The sequence below is a fragment of the Schistocerca serialis genome, chromosome 1, assembly GCF_023864345.2.
Source record: "Schistocerca serialis cubense isolate TAMUIC-IGC-003099 chromosome 1, iqSchSeri2.2, whole genome shotgun sequence".
Taxonomy (NCBI): Eukaryota; Metazoa; Arthropoda; class Insecta; order Orthoptera; family Acrididae; genus Schistocerca; species Schistocerca serialis.
In genome coordinates, this window is record NC_064638.1 from 476,140,804 (window position 1) to 476,160,586 (window position 19,783).

The 19,783-nt window shown below is 38.7% G+C and overlaps 1 protein-coding gene across 5 annotated transcripts in view; it reads right to left on the reverse strand.

The window, feature by feature from the left end:
- LOC126473556 (AP-1 complex subunit gamma-1) overlaps positions 1-19,783 on the reverse strand; it is a 188,498-nt gene that overhangs the window by 168,071 nt on the left and 644 nt on the right. For 3 of the 5 annotated variants that reach the window (XM_050100703.1, XM_050100697.1, XM_050100692.1), the window contains one exon: positions 2,956-3,017. In XM_050100703.1, the coding sequence (XP_049956660.1) occupies positions 2,956-2,998 (43 nt within the window). In that variant the 5' untranslated portion in view covers positions 2,999-3,017. Of the gene's footprint in view, positions 1-2,955; positions 3,018-19,671; positions 19,759-19,783 lie in introns of those variants that run through there. The other 2 variants (XM_050100711.1, XM_050100716.1) reach the window with 2 other exon arrangements.

Below are 19,783 nucleotides of genomic sequence, written 5' to 3' on the forward strand. Positions count from 1 at the left end.
TGCCATAAATTTGTGAACAATAAAATTTATTTTAATGATGCAGCAGTGCAAATTCTTTACAAAATAATAATTTAACACATAAGCTACATGATTTTATTTTCTTAAAACTTTTAGTAGTGTGCTTTCCTGCATTTAACTACATAACACATGGCTGGAGTGGGAACAGTTGTGTAAGTCAGTTTCTGGCTGTTTATTTGAAGACTATGTCTATTGGCGACAATGCCATATTTAAATGTGCTTGGCACATTTGTTCTGATTCACACTTACTAGGAGGAGGTGTCCACATCAATTTAAACACTTGAAAGTGTGCTGAAACATGAAACTGGCAAGTAATGCTAAGTAAAGATGGTATTTTAAGCAACCAATCTATTGGCTATGATATCAATTAGCTAAATTACAGAACACAGCAATGTCATGAGTTATTTTATTTATTCCAATCAATTTTGTTCAAGAGATGTGCGAGTCCTCAGATATTCCTTGCCCTAGTGGCAACATGTTACAAGTGACAAGCACAACTTGGCACTATCTCAAACGCAGAGGACTGGATCACAGGCTACTAAAACAATTAGTACCTAAGGATGCTCGCCTATGACAAACAAAACTGGTCAAACTAAATTAAATAATGTGTGGTATGTGATCTATTGTGTAATTTAATTAAGATTGTTACTGCATCTCCTGCAGGTGATGTCTGCACTTGTTAAGGAAGTGATATCTGTTACGGCATTAAGTCAAGTGCTGGCATTCGGTCGGGAACAATAGTGAAGAGATGGCTGTGAGAAGACATCAATCAATCGCACTGACCGACCTCTCTCCAGGACAAGAACATGACAGCAGCGGCCCCTGCGTGAAGAGGACATAAGTGCTGCGACCGACTGGTGATGCCCCAGTAGCTTCAAGACTAGTGCCTTGTACAGCAGCAACTTAGGATTGTCTGTACTGAAGAAACTTGATTATTTTGTATGTCGCCCTTTACTTGTGACACACCTTTGTAATTGACAAAGTTAAGTATTGTATATTTTCATTTTGTAATAAAACTCATTAATATGATTTGTTCAAATTGTTGTCTAGCGATCCGAGTAAACAAGTTTCCTAGACACCCCACATTTGACAACGAGCAGGGAGACATAGTAATATCTTTCTTTGAATAATCCTGGGGTTTGAGTGACATGACCACTGTTGCTGGCTGCTGAAGCAACTGTGCATGAAGGGAGAAGCAATCTGGGTTCTGGGTGGTGGGGGTGAGGCGGCGGCTTGGACGGGGAGAGGAAGGGAGAGCAGGGTACAGGTGAGGGACATTCTCCACCAGGGTTTTAACTATCTCTCATAATGCTTCTGGATGAGGAATTTCCAACCCACTATCCCCCCCCCCCCCCCCCCCCCCAAACACAGGGGTATTCCGCTGTCCATCAACCAACACAATATTCTCATTCATCCCTACACAACCCCTGTTCTCAATTCCTTGCATCATGGCTCATATACCTGAAATAGATGTAGATGTAAGACCTGTCCCATACATCCTCCCATCACCATCTACTCCAGTCAGGTTACAGGCATCACCCATCCCATCAAAGGCAGGGCTAAGTTGCAACCACTGTGCTTCATTCTACATTGGCATGACAACCACCAAGCTGTCTATCAGCATGAACGGCAACCAACAAACTGTGGCCAAGGAGCAGCTGGACCACCTAGTTGCTGAGCATGCTGCCGAACACAATGTTAATTTTAATGACTGCTCCATAGTCTTTGGCACCTGGATCCGTCCTATCTACCCAGCTTTTCTGAAATGCGCAAGTACAAACTCTCCCTACGATATATCCTACATTACTGTAACTCTCCTGGCCTCAACCTTTGCTGATCATTGCCCTTCACCAACCTATCCCCTTCCCTGTTCCCACTGCAGAGTCTCCTGTTCTACAAGTGTACCCACAATCCTTTTACTTCTCTCCTTTTCCGCCAGTTCTCCCCTCTCCCCCCGCCCTCTATCTCACATCCCGACTGCATCAAGCTGCCCTACCCTCTCTCCACCTCGTCCCTGTATGCTCCCACGAACAGCACTTTACTGATGCCCCACCTGTATCCTACTTTCTCCCCCTTCCCACCCCAGCCTCCTCCTTTCCCCCACGACTCAGATTGCTTCTCCCATCATGTGTAGTTGCTCACAGTCTGGCCTTGCCACCCAGAGACGGTGATCGTGTGTGTGAGCTGTGATCGCGTGAATGAATATATATACGTGTGTGTGCATGTGTGTGTGTGTGTGTGTGTGTGTGTGTGTGTGTGTGTGTGTGTGTGTTTTTGTCTATTTCAGAAGGCCTTCTGGCTGAAAGATTATGTGTTTAGTAGCCTTTTTGCTGTCTCTCTCTGCAGCTCGACATCCCTGCTATATGATGAATAGCAATCAAGCCTTTTCATACTATTGTTGTTATTCCATCCTGGGTTTTCATTGTTTGAGGCACAAGTGACCTGTTCCTTCTTTTTAACCTTCCCTATCATATCCCTCTCTCCTGCCCACGGAAGAAACTAATAGATCTGAAAGCTAAGGTAGTCTCACAACCTTTACACACGTCTTTTGGCCACAATAAAAAATTTTACTTCCTGAAGGTAAGTGATAAGCAGCACTGTCTCATTATTTTCTATTTTTCTCTTTTGGATATTTTTCTCAGAGTGACCAATACTGTGAAAGACCACACCATCTGATATTTGCACTGTTGGTTACAACTTCCATAAAAGGGCACTGAGGAACTAGTAAGAATGTTTCAAATGTTTACAGACATCAATTTGTGGTTGCTGTTTGCAGCATATTATTGTAAAAAGAAGTGTGCTGAATTATACAGGACTCTAAAATCAAAATAATGCTATAATTACGACACTCAGCAACAATGAAACAAAGTAAGCATGTAAGTAAGCATCAAATGAATCACTGCTGCTTACAGATTTAACGAAACATTAGTAACTCACCTCTTTCCACTGCTTCATTAATAACTTGTTTGATGGCAGCCATGTTGAAAGCTGGATTAAATCTGTAAATATGTAACAAATGACATGTCTGCAGTTAGTTTATCAAATGCACACGACACAACACATCTGTTAACAGATCATTAGGTTACCTGTTAATAAGCAATTATGTAATACAGAACATTGTAACACATGCACACAGACAATCATCACGGTGCTGAAATACCATTAATTTATCTAAATGGAAATAGTTTTCCAACATATGAGCAAGAATCCTTAGCTATAAAACTCATCTGAAATAAATCAAAAGACAGTTTATATTAATATTTGTACAAACAATAAGAGATGACCTATGTACAATACTAAGCTACAACACATAAAAAGATGGCGTATGATCCTTCCTACAAAAAACTAGAAATCACACAAAAAAGATATAGAAAAAAGTACTGTAAAGTGATATCAAAATCAGTTAAACTACAACAATACAATTATTTGGCCTAACTGAGCAAATGAGAAAACATTCTATGTACGGATGAATTTAAACAATAATGAATAATTAACAAAGAAGCAGTAAAAGCCAAGAGCACAACACAGCTTTGCAGTTGTATCATAAAAGATACCCCAAATTTAGTGAGTGAAATGCAGAAGGAGGTCTTTCTCTCTCAAATTTCTTTCTTTATGCAACACACTAGCAAGCACTTTATACCGTTGTTTCAGTAACTTCTTGGAATAGCATTTTACTCGAGAAGCAAATTTATAACCACCCCTCAAACACAGCCCATTGTGTACAAAGTGCTTCATATGCCGATAGACTTCTAACCCAATGCCTCTTAACAAGATTCAACATAAAGAGAACAATGACTTAGTGATGGTACTTGAGGAGAAATTCACAGTAATGGACAGCTTAGCGGTCTCATGGCATCCAGCAATCAGCAATTTTTCAATATTTCAGATCATTTGCAATCGTGATGTGCATGTTTCCATAAAAAATGGAATTTCTAAAATGATGGGCTGCTCACATCACTACAAGAAATTGAAAAATGTGGATGTATTTTTACAGATGTGCGTGAAGCACAAAAGAAATTTTTTTTTGTGGAAGTCAAAGAAATTGACAAGGTGAACCTAGACACATGCAAGTTAGTGTTATATTACTGTCAGCATAATATGTGCATAGGAGGAGTGGCTATAAACACAAAAAGTGGAATAATGTCTCATGCCACAGTCCTGCGAGTGCTGTACTTCAGTAACAGACCTGGAAACGAAAGATAGCAGTTCTGGCAGTCTACAGACCCCCAACGTGAAAGAACTTCATTAAGCACTTAGAGGGGTACTTTTTAGAAATAATTGAGAAGTACCTGTAAATGGAAATTTCAATACTGATTTCATCTTGGATAGTTCAGGTTGAGTGCACTTAGAGTTACTGATGTCCGTCCTTGGTTTGACCCCCACATTAATATTTCCAACAGGAATAGAAGCACATAGTGCAACAGTACTATTTATTTACATATTCAACTGTCTTTCATGAAACAGACGAGAGCTTCATAATAAATGGAGTACCTGACCATGAGGGCTAAGTAGCAGCCATGAAGCATCCCCCAGCAATCAATTTTTATTAAGAAGAGAAAACAAAATTTCACAGAATTGCAAATGCCAACTCATACCATTCGAGGTGGTGGTGGTGGTGGTGGTGGTGGTGGTGGTGGTGTGTGTGTGTGTGTGTGTGTGTGTGTGTGTGTGTGTGTGTGTGTGTGTGTGTGTGCGCGCGCGCGTGTGTGTGTGTTTTCCACCAGAGCTTCAAATTATTTTTTTCTTGTTATATTATGTTTATTTACTGCCTGAGAATAAGCCGGGCTCAAAACTAGTAGTGGAAAAATAATGAAATACAAAAAGAATAAACTCATGTTCTGGTGAATTCACACTAAAAATTTTCATTTCATACAATTTATCGAAGCAGCAGATCAGCATAGACCTACAAAAGAAAACATTAAGGAAGAATTTACAGGATGAAAAATGGGAAGACAGCAGATGAGAAACTTAATACAGGGTGTCCATAAGTTCCCGTTTCAGTTTCAAAACATTGTAGAAAGAGAACACTGCTCACAATGATGCCAAATTTGAGCAGTATATTATTAATGCAAAGGGAAATGTCACTGAGGAGGGTGAATGAAACTTTGGGAGACGTGTGGCTTACAGCTGTGTGTCAGTTTGCGTTCGAGATGCTCAACTTGACTGTCTCCATGAAGGACTGCATACTACTGGTAAAGATATTTTACAATAATTGTAAATTGTGTGCTAGTAACCCTGCAGAAGTTCCAGACACTCAACAGTGTGAAATAGGCACTGGTACGATGTCTACTAAGTGTCTGGAGAAAATGATAACAAAATTCAAAACAACAGGTTCTTCTGAAGTGCAGTCTGGCAGAGGGAGGGAAGCAGTTGATCCAACATCTGTCAAAGATGTGGCCACAGCATTGCAAGAGGGGTCACGCTGTGGTGTGCAAACATGCAATGCATGGGGAATTGCCCTGACGTTGGCCATTCCTCCTGGCACAGTGAATAAAATACTACAAAGCTCACTGCCAAACGGTTCTACTGCTGCCAACATACAGTGTGCATAAGGACCACAAAGATAAAAAAAAGTTAGGGCTCATATGGAGACCTACAGACAGTTGTTTTCCCCTTACTCTATTTGTGAGTGAGACATGGAAGGAAATGATTAGTAGTGATACAGGGTATCCTTCACCACACACTGTATGGTGGCTTGCAGAGTGCTGCATAGATGCAAATATAAGATGAAACATCTTGGATTGCTAACCACACAAAATAACTCTTGTTCAGAAGCTGCTACCTGCTGACCTGCCACCAAGACAAATGTTCGTTCTGGAATTTCTTGTTCACATGGAAGTGGTGAAGGAATTAACTTATGAACTTTTGCTGGACAGATGAATCTCATTTCCACCTCCAAGGACATGTCAACATGCAGAATATAGGTAAATGGAAAATCAGTATGCACATCAACCGGTACTGCTTCATTCTGCAAAAATTCAAAACAACAGATTGTTCTGAAGTGCAATCTGGCAGAGGGAGGGAAGCAGTTGATCCAACATCTGTCAAAGATGTGGCCACAGCATTGCAAGAGGGGTCAAGCTGTGGTGGGCAAACATGCAATGCATCGGGAATTGCCCTGACGTTGGCCATTCCTCCTAGCACAGTGAATAAAATACTACAAAGCTCACTGTGTGGTATGGGTTGACAGTATCGCTTATTGTAGGGCCGTATGTTTTCGAGTAGGTAAGTCCTGCGGGTCCAGTTACCTTTATGTGACTGGTAAACACTATGAGAGTCTTTTGCATACCAACATCATTCCAACCCTTCAACAGCATGGATGTGTGGGTAGGATCACTTTTATGCAATATGGTGCTCCTCCTCACACTGCACAGACAGGAAGTGGCTGCTGCAGTGGTATTCAGAAATGCTACAATTATCAGACATAATTTCCTTACAGATTGGCCATCCGGATCACCTAATTTTAATCTGTTTGACTTCTGGCTGTGGGGTTATCTGAAAGATGTTGTGTTCTATGCTCCAATTGCAAATGTAGCTGAATTGAAGGCAAGCAATGTGCAATACCCTCAAGACGCTCTGCTCTGTTGTCAAATACAATTTTTCCCAATTTCAATTTGTGGCAGAAAACAGTAGAGGGCCCACTGAACAAGTTTTGCGCCAGTTTCACGACAATTAGAAACCAATGCCATTTAGCTTTTTATGCGGTTTGGGCACCAAGACGATTGAAAACCAATGGCATTGTGCTTTTTATGTGGCTTTTGGCCCCAGAACAACTGAAATCCACTGTAATTTTGCTGTTCATGCAGTTTGTAGCTTCAGGACACTTAAAAACCAATTTTTCTAATGCAATGAGGTACGATTTTGCCCTGGTGACTTGGATTATCTGACTAACAGTGCCACAACTGTTGACTGTCGAACTTGTGCAGTCGTGCACACTGAACGTATGGATGGTGTAATGTGCAACTCAAACCATAGCTATTGTGTTGTGATTCATCTTGCCATTTGTAGATGACCTCCATCCCATTAAGAGGTTTAGAGTGTCTTCCGTTGGAAAAATTTTCATTACTTTTTTTTTTGCTCCATAATGCTTCCTCTGCATCAATTCAAATTTGACATCATTTTGAACAGTGGTCCTCTTTCTACAACATTTTGAAACTGGGAGTTTAATTATAGGCACCCTGTACTTTCTTGATAAAGTTCTTTTAATACTATGAATCCAGATAGCCCTCACAACAGATCAGTAACAATAATAGTTGAATCTCAGAAAGGAAGACTAATATCTGGAAATAAGGTATCTTGTGCCACGACGAAAGAGCTTTACTTAATGTAGTTGTTGATTCCGTTTTATGCACAAGATTTCAATGGCCAACCAAGTCAGCTTTAGGTCCTATGAGGTGTGCAGTTATGGGTTCTCACTGCCTGGACTCCAACCAGAAAGGGAATATAACTACACAACTCACAGCACGTGAAGAAGACGGATGGATCAGTCATCGAAAGATTATGCATAAAATGGAATCGACAACTCTGCTGCACAGCTGAAAGCACACCTTAACTGCTACAAACATCTTTACAGTGGCATCAAAATGACAATGTATTACAAATAAAAATTCAAAATTCTAAGAGGCAACAGCAATTTCAAACATTATTAAACATGAAACAAATACACTCAGAGAGGCAAGCTGTAGTCAAATTTCTGTTTGATATCAGTGGTGAGACAAAAAATATGAAATTCAAATCACTAACAACTAAATTCAATGGCTTTTTCCTAACAGTAGCTGAAAAAACAGGGACATTATGCTACCCAGTGTCAGTACCCCATCGCCCTCAAATTTGAAACCAACTGAAGAGTCAGTCAGGGTGTTTCTACCGAGGGACACAAGTATGCAGCATTAACATCCATCTATAAAAGTGGAGGTAAGCAACTGACCTACAATTACACAGCTATCTTCCTCTTAACCATTTTCACAAAAGTTTTGATAAGTTTCCGTATAATCTTCTCAAGGCCTTTAACTTTGTATATCATAACGTTCTGAATGGGAAACTAAAACATCACAGCATTCCCCTTTCATTGGCAGATTCTTATCTCAACAATAAAAAACAGAGGTTCATGTTAGGATATGACAACAGGAATAAGACTAAATTCAGAGTGGGGGGGGAAGGGGGGAGGGGGGGGGGGGGAGAAGAAGAATGATACAAATATATTTAACAAACAACTCAAACATATTCTCACCAGACACAACCAGAAGAATCACGAAACAAGCTTACAACTGGTTCACAGCTAACAACTTAACCTTCACCTTACAAAGACTCACTACATGTAGGCCTATCTAATACTGGGATTCAAGTGACCTCCCTTTCTTTTTAACTTTCACCAATTTCACTCTCTACATCCCAAGGAAGTAACTATCAGTTCTGAAAGCCAGGCAGTGAATCACTTTCAATTTTATACTTTTTATATTACTGCTCATTTCTCAACCAGATGGTAATAGTCCAATCAACAATGGAAAATAAGACGAAAAACTTCATGTGGTAGGAAAAACTTCATGTGGTAGGAAAAAGTGCCATGAACAAGAAATTGATCCTGACAATCAGAGAGACAGCATGGGGATGAGGAGATGGGGGCCCTTAAACATCACTATTCTGGCTCTTCTTGAGTAAGATGAAAACTGTGGTTCCAAGTACAAAATTAAATAACATTAAACTTTCTACAAGAAAGGTTCTTTCCATTTTTTTTCTAGTTTCCACACTGTGGGGGATGAAAAACCACAGATGATTAAAAATGTGTTTTAAGGGAATTAAAATAATATTCATTTATAAATGAAGTGGTTAAGGACAAATACTAAATGTAAGTACCACATATAAAGGTTGTAGAACTCTATTAACTGTGTTCTGAGATATAACATGATGGAGGGTAGAAACATAAGGAAGGTAGGTCACACTATTTTTGTCCATGCACTTCCCTCCTTCACAGGTCTGTAAACTGAAAAGTGAGCAAGAGATTCCCCACTCTCTCTACCCCACTACATCACAAGAAGCAACTACAGGGTTTTTCACAAAGTTATACTGACCCTTCCACAGTTTGTCTTACAAATCACTGACAATGTGGTGTGCAGAAACACCTGGAGAGGTTGTTTATTTTCCACAAATTGCGCTAACAATACATGGAATACAGATGGTGTTGTTGTTGTTGTTGTGGTCTTCAGTCCTGAGATTGGTTTCATGCAACTCTCCATGCTACTCTATCCTGTGCAAGCTTCTTCATCTCCCAGTACCTACTGCAACCTACATCATTCTGAATCTGCTTGGTGTATTCATCTCTTGGTCTCCCTCTACAATTTTTACCCTCTACACTGCCCTCCAATACTAAATCGGTGATCCCTTGATGCCTCAGAACATGTCCTACCACATTTCAAAAGCTTCTATTCTCTTCTTGTCTGAACTATTTATCGTCCATGTTTCACTTCCATACATGGCTACACTCAAATCAATACTCGATGTTAACAAATTTCTCTTCTTCAGAAACGCTTTACTTCCCATTGCCTGTCTACATTTTATATCCTCTATACTTCGACCATCATCAGTTATTTTGCTCCCCAAATAGCAAAACTCCTTCACTACTTTAAGTGTCTCATTTCCTAATCTAATACCCTCGGCATCACCAGACTTAATTCGACTACATTCCATTATCCTCATTTTGCTTTTGTTGATGTTCATCTTATATCCTCCTTTCAAGACACTAGCCATTCCGTTCAACTGCTCTTCCAAGTCCTTTGCTGTCTCTGACAGAATTACAATGTCATCGACAAACCTCAAAGTTTTTATTTCTTCTCCATGGATTTTAATACCTACTCCGAATTTTTCTTTTGTTTCCTTTACTGCTTGCTCAATATACAGATTTAATAACATCGGGGAGAGGCTACAACCCTGTCTCACTCCCTTCTCAACCACTGCTTCCCTTTCATGCCCCTCAACTCTTATAACTGCCATTTGGTTTCTATACAAATTGTAAATAGCCTTTCTCTCCCTGTATTTTACCCCTGCCACCTTCAGAATTTGAGAGTATTCCAGTCAACATTGTCAAAAGCTTTCTCTAAGTCTACAAATGCTAGAAACGTAGGTTTGCTTTTCCTTAATATAGCTTCTAAGATAAGTCGTAGGGTCAGTATTGCCTCACGTGTTCCAATATTTCTACGGAATCCAAACTGATTTTCCCCTAGGTCAGCTTCTACTAGTTTTTCCATTCGTCTGTACAGAATTCACGTTAGTATTTTGCAGCCATGACTTATTAAACTGATAGTTTGGTAATTTTCACACCTGTCAACACCTGCTTTCTTTGGGATTTCAATTATTATATTCTTCTTGAAATCTGAGGGTATTTCGCCTGTCTCATACATCTTGCTCACCAGATGGTAGAGTTTTGTCAGGACTGGCTCTCCCAAGGCCGTCAGTAGTTCTAATGGAATGTTGTCTACTCCCGGGGTCTTGTTTCGACTCAGGTCTTTCAGTGCTCTGTCAAACTCTTCATGCAGTATCATATCTCCCATTTCATCTTCATCTACATCCTCTCCCATTTCCATAATATTGTCCTCAAGTACATCGCCCTTGTATAGACCCTCTATATACTCCTTCCACCTTTCTGCTTTCCCTTCTTTGCTTAGATCTGGGTTTCCATCTGAGCTCTTAATATTCATACAAGTGGTTCTCTTTTCTCCAAAGGTCTCTTTAATTTTCCTGTAGGCAGTATCTATCTTACCCCTAGTGAGATAAGCCTCTACATCCTTACATTTATCCTCTAGCCATCCCTGCTTAGCCATTTTGCACTTCCTGTCGATCTCATTTTTGGGACGTTTGTATAAATGACTTACTAAAAATATTGAAACAAGAAATCCAAAAGGGCAGAATCTACATAAATCTCTGCATACAGCTAAAGAGGAAATTGGTACTCTGTCATCCTGTACAGCAGTTGGGGCTTTTTTCTGGTAAAGGCGACTTCCTCCGCCATTTGCGCTTCTTAGCCTTTGTTTATATGGCAAAATTATTTTCAGTTTTTTAAGAGAGTATTGATTTGCTGTTGATAAGTGAGCTATTCTGGAAAAAAAAAAAAAAATACTGCCGAAGCTGTCAAGCGTCTACCACAATGAACAGCCTCCCCTATGTGTAGCCTTCTGACAATACGTTTTTTATTATCTGTTGATTTTACTGTCTCTACCAATCCTGTTCAAGAAGTGACCTGATGGGCATGAGCACTCACACTAGTTTGCCACCTGGATAGTGAGTGCTTACGGTAAAATGTACTGTCAGGCATAAATACATATTGCAAATTGTGTGCTGTCTTCAGAGGAATGACCGTGTGTTACGTCTGCCATAACCTCAGCTGCAAGTGTGTGTACTTAATGGTGCAGTGCTAAAGTGGAGGTTAGCTCTTTTTAAATTGATGAAAAGCAGTATAGTGGGCAGGTTAGGAACTTCAAAAGACATACTAACATCAATTTACAACAATCTGTGTAGGATGTCTAGCTACAGTGGGACAGGCAGATGCATGATATATTTTCTAATAAAATAAGTCCAGCAGATTCAAAGTAAATTTCCACAACTTCACTAGTTCACAGCTGCAATTATGCCGATGTCTGGAACTACATAACTGTGAGAAACAAAACTTTTTCTCGGTGAAAAGAACGAAATCTACCCACAGGAACTTGCTCATAGATTGCAACTTAAAAGTTTACCTTCGGATAAGCAGGGCTTAGAAAAAGGGACCTGACACTGATGTTTTACTAAAAAGCAAAATAAACAGAATTCACTGATAGCCAGTGTTTTTATAGTTAACATGCAAATAAAATAGTCATGAAATAGAAGTTTATATCAATTTGAACTTTGTCCGAAAATGACACTCCATTATAAGGCTGCATTAGTAATAAGAAATATCATGTTTCCTACTTAGCTGCCCCATATACTTTGCTTCATCAATTAAAAGAAATATAAATTTCATTTTATTGTCATTTTTCAACCGTGTAACTGTCTTGGGAAATAAATTTGCTACAAAAGGCATTAATCAGCCACAGTGAAGTGATATCTCCACAGAACTAAAAATGCCATAGAATAGACTCGTTGACAATAGTTTCTCGTGACGAGCTACCTTGTTTAGATTCCTTCTCCCCTCCCCGCTGTGTCCTCCCATCCACCACCACCACTACATGCCATGAACCAGTCAGTTGTTTATTGCTGAGGCCTGAGTACGAGCCAGCTTATGAAAGCAGATCAGTGAACAGGTTCAGTCTCTACTATCAATGGCTGGTATACTTTTCACACCTTCAGGGGTATCAAATGTATCGTCCAACCTTCAGCTCTCCTAATATCTAAAGGCATCCAGATGTCTAAATCCGCTCCCTCTGCAAGAAAAGTAGGTTACCTAGGTGTTATGGAACTTCATGTATTTTAAAATAAGTCAAGCAATGCATTACAGCAGATTACTGTACAACACGATCATTTTCATCCCATATGATGGTCGAAGTAGAGAGGATATAAAATGGAGACTGGCAATGACAAGGAAAGCATTTCCGAAGAAGAGAAATTTGTTAACATTGAGTACAGATTTAAGTGTCAGGAAGTCGTTTCTGAAAGTATTTGTATGGAGTGTAGCCATGTATGGAAGTGAAACATGGATGATAAATAGTTTGGACAAGAAGAGAATAGAAGCTTTCGAAATTTGGTGCTACAGAAGAATGCTGAAGATTAGATGGATAAATCACATAACTAATGAGGAGGTATTGAATAGGATTGGGAAAAAGAGATGTTTGTGGCACAACTTGACTAGAAGAAGGGATCGATTGGTAGGACATGTTCTGAGGCATCAAGGGATCACCAATTTAGTACTGGAGGGCAGCGTGGAGGGTAAAAATCATAGAGGGAGACCAAGAGAAGAATACACTAAACAGATTCAGAAGGATGTAAGTTGCAGTAGGTACTGGGAGATGAAGAAGCTTGCACAGGATAGAGCAGCATGGAGAGCTGCGTCAAACCAGTCTCAGGACTGAAGATCACAACAACAACAACAACAACAACAACAACAGACATATTGATGCCCATCTTACAAGTTACAATGTGAATGTCTGGTAAGTGGCTCCACTTAGTGTAATCCACTGTCCTAGTGCCAGCAGTTCCTAAATGGAAGAGAATTATGAATTCTACTAATAATACAATAATGAAAGATGGGCTGTAGCTTTCTGGTCATTCATTAATTCACCACAATGAGACTACAAAATAGTTACATGGCTTTGCAATTTGGAGTAATGTGCCACATTTGCCAACACAGTCCCTTTTCTACCACTGTTACATAGGTCAATGACAACTAGCCTTTACTTATAGGGACATATTTTACATAAATATTCACTTAATGATTACAAATAAAAATTCAGTGAACTGAAAATAGCTTCATTATATAATCACGGGCTCAGTGAAGTTATTTTGTCTACTCACAGAAGAGGATAACCGGACAAGAAATGCTGGGAAGATATAGTCAGTCTGTGAACTGAAAAGTGGGCAGCACTTGTGGTGGCAGATGTTACTTTTCTCAGAAGAATGCTAAAACTGCCATACAGAATGACGATAAATGAATTTCCCATGTAGAAGTGTAGACCAATGTGTAGCTATTAACTCAGAATCAGTCCATGTTCATTTTTTGTGTTAGTGTTATTAGTAACTCATAACTGTATTCCATGTAATGTTATTTAATGCACTTTGTGGAAAATAAACACCCTATGGGCATGTGTTCACACTCCATCTATAGTGATTCATAAGGCAAGCTGTAGACGAGTCAGTATAATTTTGTGAACCATCATGTTGTTGCTTCTTGTGACATAGTGGGGCACAGAGAGCCGAGAAACACATGCTCGCTCTTCAATTTGTAGACCTATGAAGGAGGGAAGTGCACAATCACAATCTGGTGACTACACCTCCTACCTCTCCATACTGTTTCAACCACAGACCACAATTTACACCATAATACAGCTCTACTGAGCTTAGACATATCACACATATTTAATAATTGTCCTTAACCACTTTATTTACAAAAAACAACATTTTAATCCTCTTAAAACACAATTTTTAATACTAGCTGTGATTGTTCCATCCCTACAATTCAGAAGCTAGAGGAAAAATGAATAGGCCCTTTCTTGTAGAAAATTTAATGTACTTCAATTTTATACTTGGAAACATTTTTGCTACAAGCTGTGGTTTTTGACTTACTCAAGAAGAACCTAAAAAGTGATCTTTAAATGCCCCCACCCCCTCACCCCCATGCATCCACCCCACTGGCCAGGACTGGTTTGTTGTTCATGGCACTATCTCCTACCACTGTACAAAAATTATGACTATTGTGTATCATAATTCTCAACTGGATTTTCCTTTGTTAGGAAAGTGTCATATAATGTAGTTGCAAAGAAATAAAGATGACTTTCAGGTACCAGAAGTAGACATCAATAGGGGTAAACTACATGAGCCACACATGTCAAGATCCCAGACAGATAATAAACTGGAGTGGTACAAGAATGTAGACAACGTAATGAAAAAATTCAGATCTTCCTGCTTTGCACTTAGAAATTCCTTTCATTGCGTCAACAACATACAACAGGATTGCTACCAACCTTTTTTCCATAATTTCACTCGATGCTTTCCTCTGTCAATCTTCTGGCAAAATGCAGCTAAGTTAAAAGACGTATTTGTTCTTCAAAAGGGTACAAAGTGAACTTTGTATAAAGCTGATAACCATGTATGTTGTGGAAGCCTCTTTCAGGGAGCTACAGATTGTTACACGTATGTGGCAATACATCATACAGTCCTATTCATAATTGTAATTAATAACAAGAGTTAATTCAGGATGAACTCTGCAGTCTACAATCACAATACCAGGTATAACACAGCTTCAGTAGATTATGCATTGCTGTCTTGTAGTTTGAATAATCTGGTGTAAAGCCTTTTAACAGGCTGCCAGTAGATATCGAGCACGAAAGTAAGTGAAAGAATATCTGATTAGCCACTAATCCTATAACTTATCAGAATATATGGACTCAAGGATGTAGATTCTGCATAACTCTACATTAAACTAATTTTAACTTAAGCAGTTTGGCCTCAGTAGACAGCTGACAGTGATATGTGTAAAGCTATGTAAATGCTTGGTCTCAAGTATCAGATTAAAACAGCTGAGTAATATAAAGTAGTATAAGAGAAGGGGCAATAGCTTTTTTCAAAGTAGCTGTTTTTCTCCAAAAGTACATAAAGAAAATAATCAAGTCAGTCCTCTAATTATCTGTAGGAACAGGTTAGCACTGGTCATCTGTTGCCAGTATATTTTACAGAAGTGGCAAGCAATAGGTGTTTCTGTCTGACACAGTCCAGATCCTTGAAGTCTCTCCATTATGGCGGGATTTACAGAATGTGATGTGTGAATGTATGACTTGGCATACCCCTGCTTGTATTTTATCAAACATTCCCCACAATTGTAGAATTTACACTCTCATGCATGAACTATGACCATTTACATTACAGCTAGGTAAGTGTACACAGGCCTATTCTTATGTAACAATCTGGAATGTAAAATGCCACTTGACAGAAAACCTTATATGCTAGAGGAAATGCCAAGGTTCACGAGATTCAGCACAGCGACTCTGTAAAGGGCTGCTCAAGAAGTCACCCACAGTTACCAAAGCCCTTTCATTGTGAATGATACCTTCAAAGCCTATAAATGCACTGGCAAATTAGAATACAAGGCTTCTGTAAGAAATATTGGTCTCCAAAAAGTAACTGGACTTACAATGCCATTTCCACCATATCCTTTGAAAACTGCAATTTAAAATGATACTTATCTTAGGAACTTTACAATACGTTTGTTTGCATGGCCATCTTCCGCAGCAGCTGTTGAAATCAGTTACTACTGATTATCTTGAACTTACTGCAATTTAATTAAAGAGAATTACACCAGATGTGTTTTGTTGTTATTTATAAAACACCTTCCGTGGTTATTCTGCAAATTGGATACATATATTTGTTCATTTTTGGTTGTTTTAGGTTAAAAACAAGGTTTTATTTGTAAAGTTACTGTGCAAGTTACGGTGTTTCTTTACACATTCTGCTGCTTCTCTCCTTGCTAGCAGAGGTTTATGTCGAAAGACTTTGATTCACATATGCACTTGGCAGTTTTTATCACACATTTGACATATATTGAAAACCGACAACAACAGACACAATCACACATGAGACATCACAACACCCCAGTTCTCAAAAGCAGGCAGCACTCAGATACATGCTCCACAGACTAAACACAGTACCATTTGATACAGATAATTAAAAAAAAAATTATACCACAAAACAAATAGCCATGAACAATGGATACAGAGAGAACTTAGGAACAAAACTGAACAAGACAAAAAAAAAAAAAAAAAAAAAAAAAAAAAAAAAAAAAAAAAAAAAAAAAAAAAAAAAAAAAAAAAAAAAATCCAGCTGTCACCAATACAAGGACAAAATTGTACACAAACAAACACACACGAAATATAAGAACAACAGAAAGTGCGAAAGAAACAGAAATGATACACAGTGATATACAACCACAAATACACAACAGAATATTGAATATTTCCAACACACAAGGTGTAAAAACAACCCACCAAATCAACAACTCAATTCAGAAATAGCCTACTTCCCAAACACAGTAGGAAAAACTGATCTGTACCAGAAATCAGGGCTATACCAAATGAAATACATGTGATGGAAGATACACAGGTAAAACCAGGAGGGTACTTAACATCAGATGGAAGGAACATGAAAGAGCAATCATTCAACTTTTGCAGAACACTTGCACCAACACTAAAAAAAAATTACCAGCAGAGACACAGACATGGAAATCATAAGGATAAACAACAACAAAAAATACCTCCTCACCTTACAAGGAAACTACCCTATTCAAAAAACCATGACAGGAAAGAAACAAACGATAAGACCAACTTGGCAAAACACACGTTCTTTAAACTGACTGACCATTAATACAACATTAAATGTACACATATTATCAAAGGCTCCATTTACCACTACTATCTATCCTCCCAGATTCTTTCCTATAATCACCATCCAGGCCCATCCACACACCCCCCTCCCCCACAAAAAAAAAAAAAAAAATCTCCCCTCCTACCTTTACCTATCATACAAGACAATTTCACTAATTTACACACACACACACACACACACACACACACACACACACACACACACACACAAAAACAAACAAACAGCTTCACAGGTTGGCAACACTCACTGTGAATGAAAACAAATGAACAGACATAAACAATGTTGCTGTGCAGAGTGATAAACACACAACTTCAGTTCAGTTTACCAAAGAGAAGTGTAAATAATGAAGCACCAGATATACTGCAGCGCGGGAAAAACTGGCAAGCGCATACGTGAATCGAAGTCTTGTGATGTCAATCCACTGCTGGCAAGGAGTGAAGAAGCACACAACTCTACAAAAAAAAAACTGTTTTTAACCCAAAACAATAAAAAATGTACAAATGCATGTAGCCTATCCAATTTGCAGGATAACCATTGAAGATGCTTTATAAATAAAAGCGAAACATGTCTGGTGTAATTCTCTTTAGTTAAAAACTGCAGTTGGCTGACGACAGATAACCAATAGTAACTGACTTAGGAATTTTGTTTACAGACTCCACACTTGTACGAACATGTACGTTTTTCAGAGTGCTAATAGCAGTTTTACTTTTCTGTGAGCAACACACATGAAAATTGACTTAAGTGGTTGCAAATAACACACTTCTTGTATTCTCCCACCTCCAAAGTGACTTGATGCTGTCCTCTTATCTTGACCACACATGAATCTCTGGATACGCACTATGACTAATATTCTTGATCATGATATTTCATCTGACCCTACAATTTAGACCCTTACTGCTCAGTCCAATTCCTGGTTAACAATTCCCAGAAGTGTTAGCAGATGTCCCATAAACAAGTTTCTTTTTTACTAATGCAGAGCTATTAAACAACAAATCACTTAAAAGAGACTGCTTAAAGTTCTCTTGCAAGATACTCTTACTGATAATCATTCACAGAATGAGAGTTTGATACCAAAGGAGGACTAGTTATGGAGAACATGCTCTCCATTTCTTTTTAGTGTGCCAGGTATAATTTAGCTAAAGATGAGAACATCACAAATTGTTACTTCATAACCATGGCCCAAAATAATAATCAAAATGCAGCTACAAATACTATTCACACAATTCAACCTGAGGCAAAAGTTATGTACTTGAGCCCCCATAGCATTTTTCAGTATAGTATGGACATAAACACTAGACATCAATGTTGGTCAATATGTTACCGCAACCAAATTTTTTGCTTTCACATTTGGTTTCACCAACTCACAACTAAGCTGTCACGTTACAACCTAACTTAGACCTCAGGCTGCACTCCAGATCAGTCTGTCACCACAATCAAGATTGCAGGGAGGAGGGGAGGGGCGTCCAATATGTAACTTTAGCCAAAGCAGACACTCGGCACATTAGCTGATGGGAACAATTGTAAATGGGAAAAGCCTTTACAGTTGTTCCCATAGGCCACTGCTCCTGAACATCAACTTGGAGTTGCCAAGTACCATAAAATGCCCTTCAGCATTTAAGGAGTATTTGAGTAGCACAATAACACTGCCCCTGTTGAGATTAATACACACACAAATGTAATTCTTCTTTTTCCAGTTTGTTATTAGTAATCCACTTGGTGTTATGCATCAAGTTGCAAATTTTAATGTTTATCATACATGTGGAGCTAATCAGATGTAACTATTATGTTTGCAATATTTATTTTTTCTTCTCTCTATTTGTAAACGTAAACTCAGTGTAGTGGTGAAATAAATAAAACCTGCACAAAAACACATCAAGATTTTTTTTTTTTTTTTTTTCCTACAAGACGCAAGATGACCGACTTCAAACATATTCTGCATGTATGTGATGGAAACACATTCCCACTTTCTTTTAAGTGCCTATTTGTTTAAGAAGTTCTGGCCTCCAGAATAAAATGCAGGCTACACAGGAATAAATGCCTGGCTTATCAATGAAGTTTGTCTCTGTTAAATTAGAATAAAATGGTCCATGTTCACCAAATTAACCAGAAATGATCACTATCATAGGCAGATTTTGATCTATACATTCCTGCCTTCCATAATAAACTCATAGTAATAAAGTATCCAAGATATCAAAAGAGTAAAAACTTCAATCACCTTAAGACAAAGGCTTACACTACACAGCAAAACTTAAGTATACAGACATCTTTCGAGAACATTTTTCCTTGTTTCTGTGACCAGTAACGACCCTCGCAGCTGTTCTGATTATTGGCATAATCTTCAATCATACAACAGTCTTGCGCTGTTCACACTACGCAACTAGTATGGTTAGCAAATCTAGTCACTCCTTACCTACCACAACCAATTACATCCCATACATGTACACACATTACATACATATTTAACTGTTTTCAAACTGCTGTGCAAAAGTGCTATTTGTTAGTACCAAGGCCCACATGCAATACATTCACTGGCATGCATATCACACATTGCTTGTTAAAACAAAGCTGGCCATCACAAGACCTGTCAATACAAATTACCTAATTCAGTCATATGGAAGAGTATTTTCTTTCAATCCAAAGATGGAAGCAACTGTGTTTGAGTGCATCAACCAAATAACCTCCACCCTACAAAATAATAATATTCGTTAAT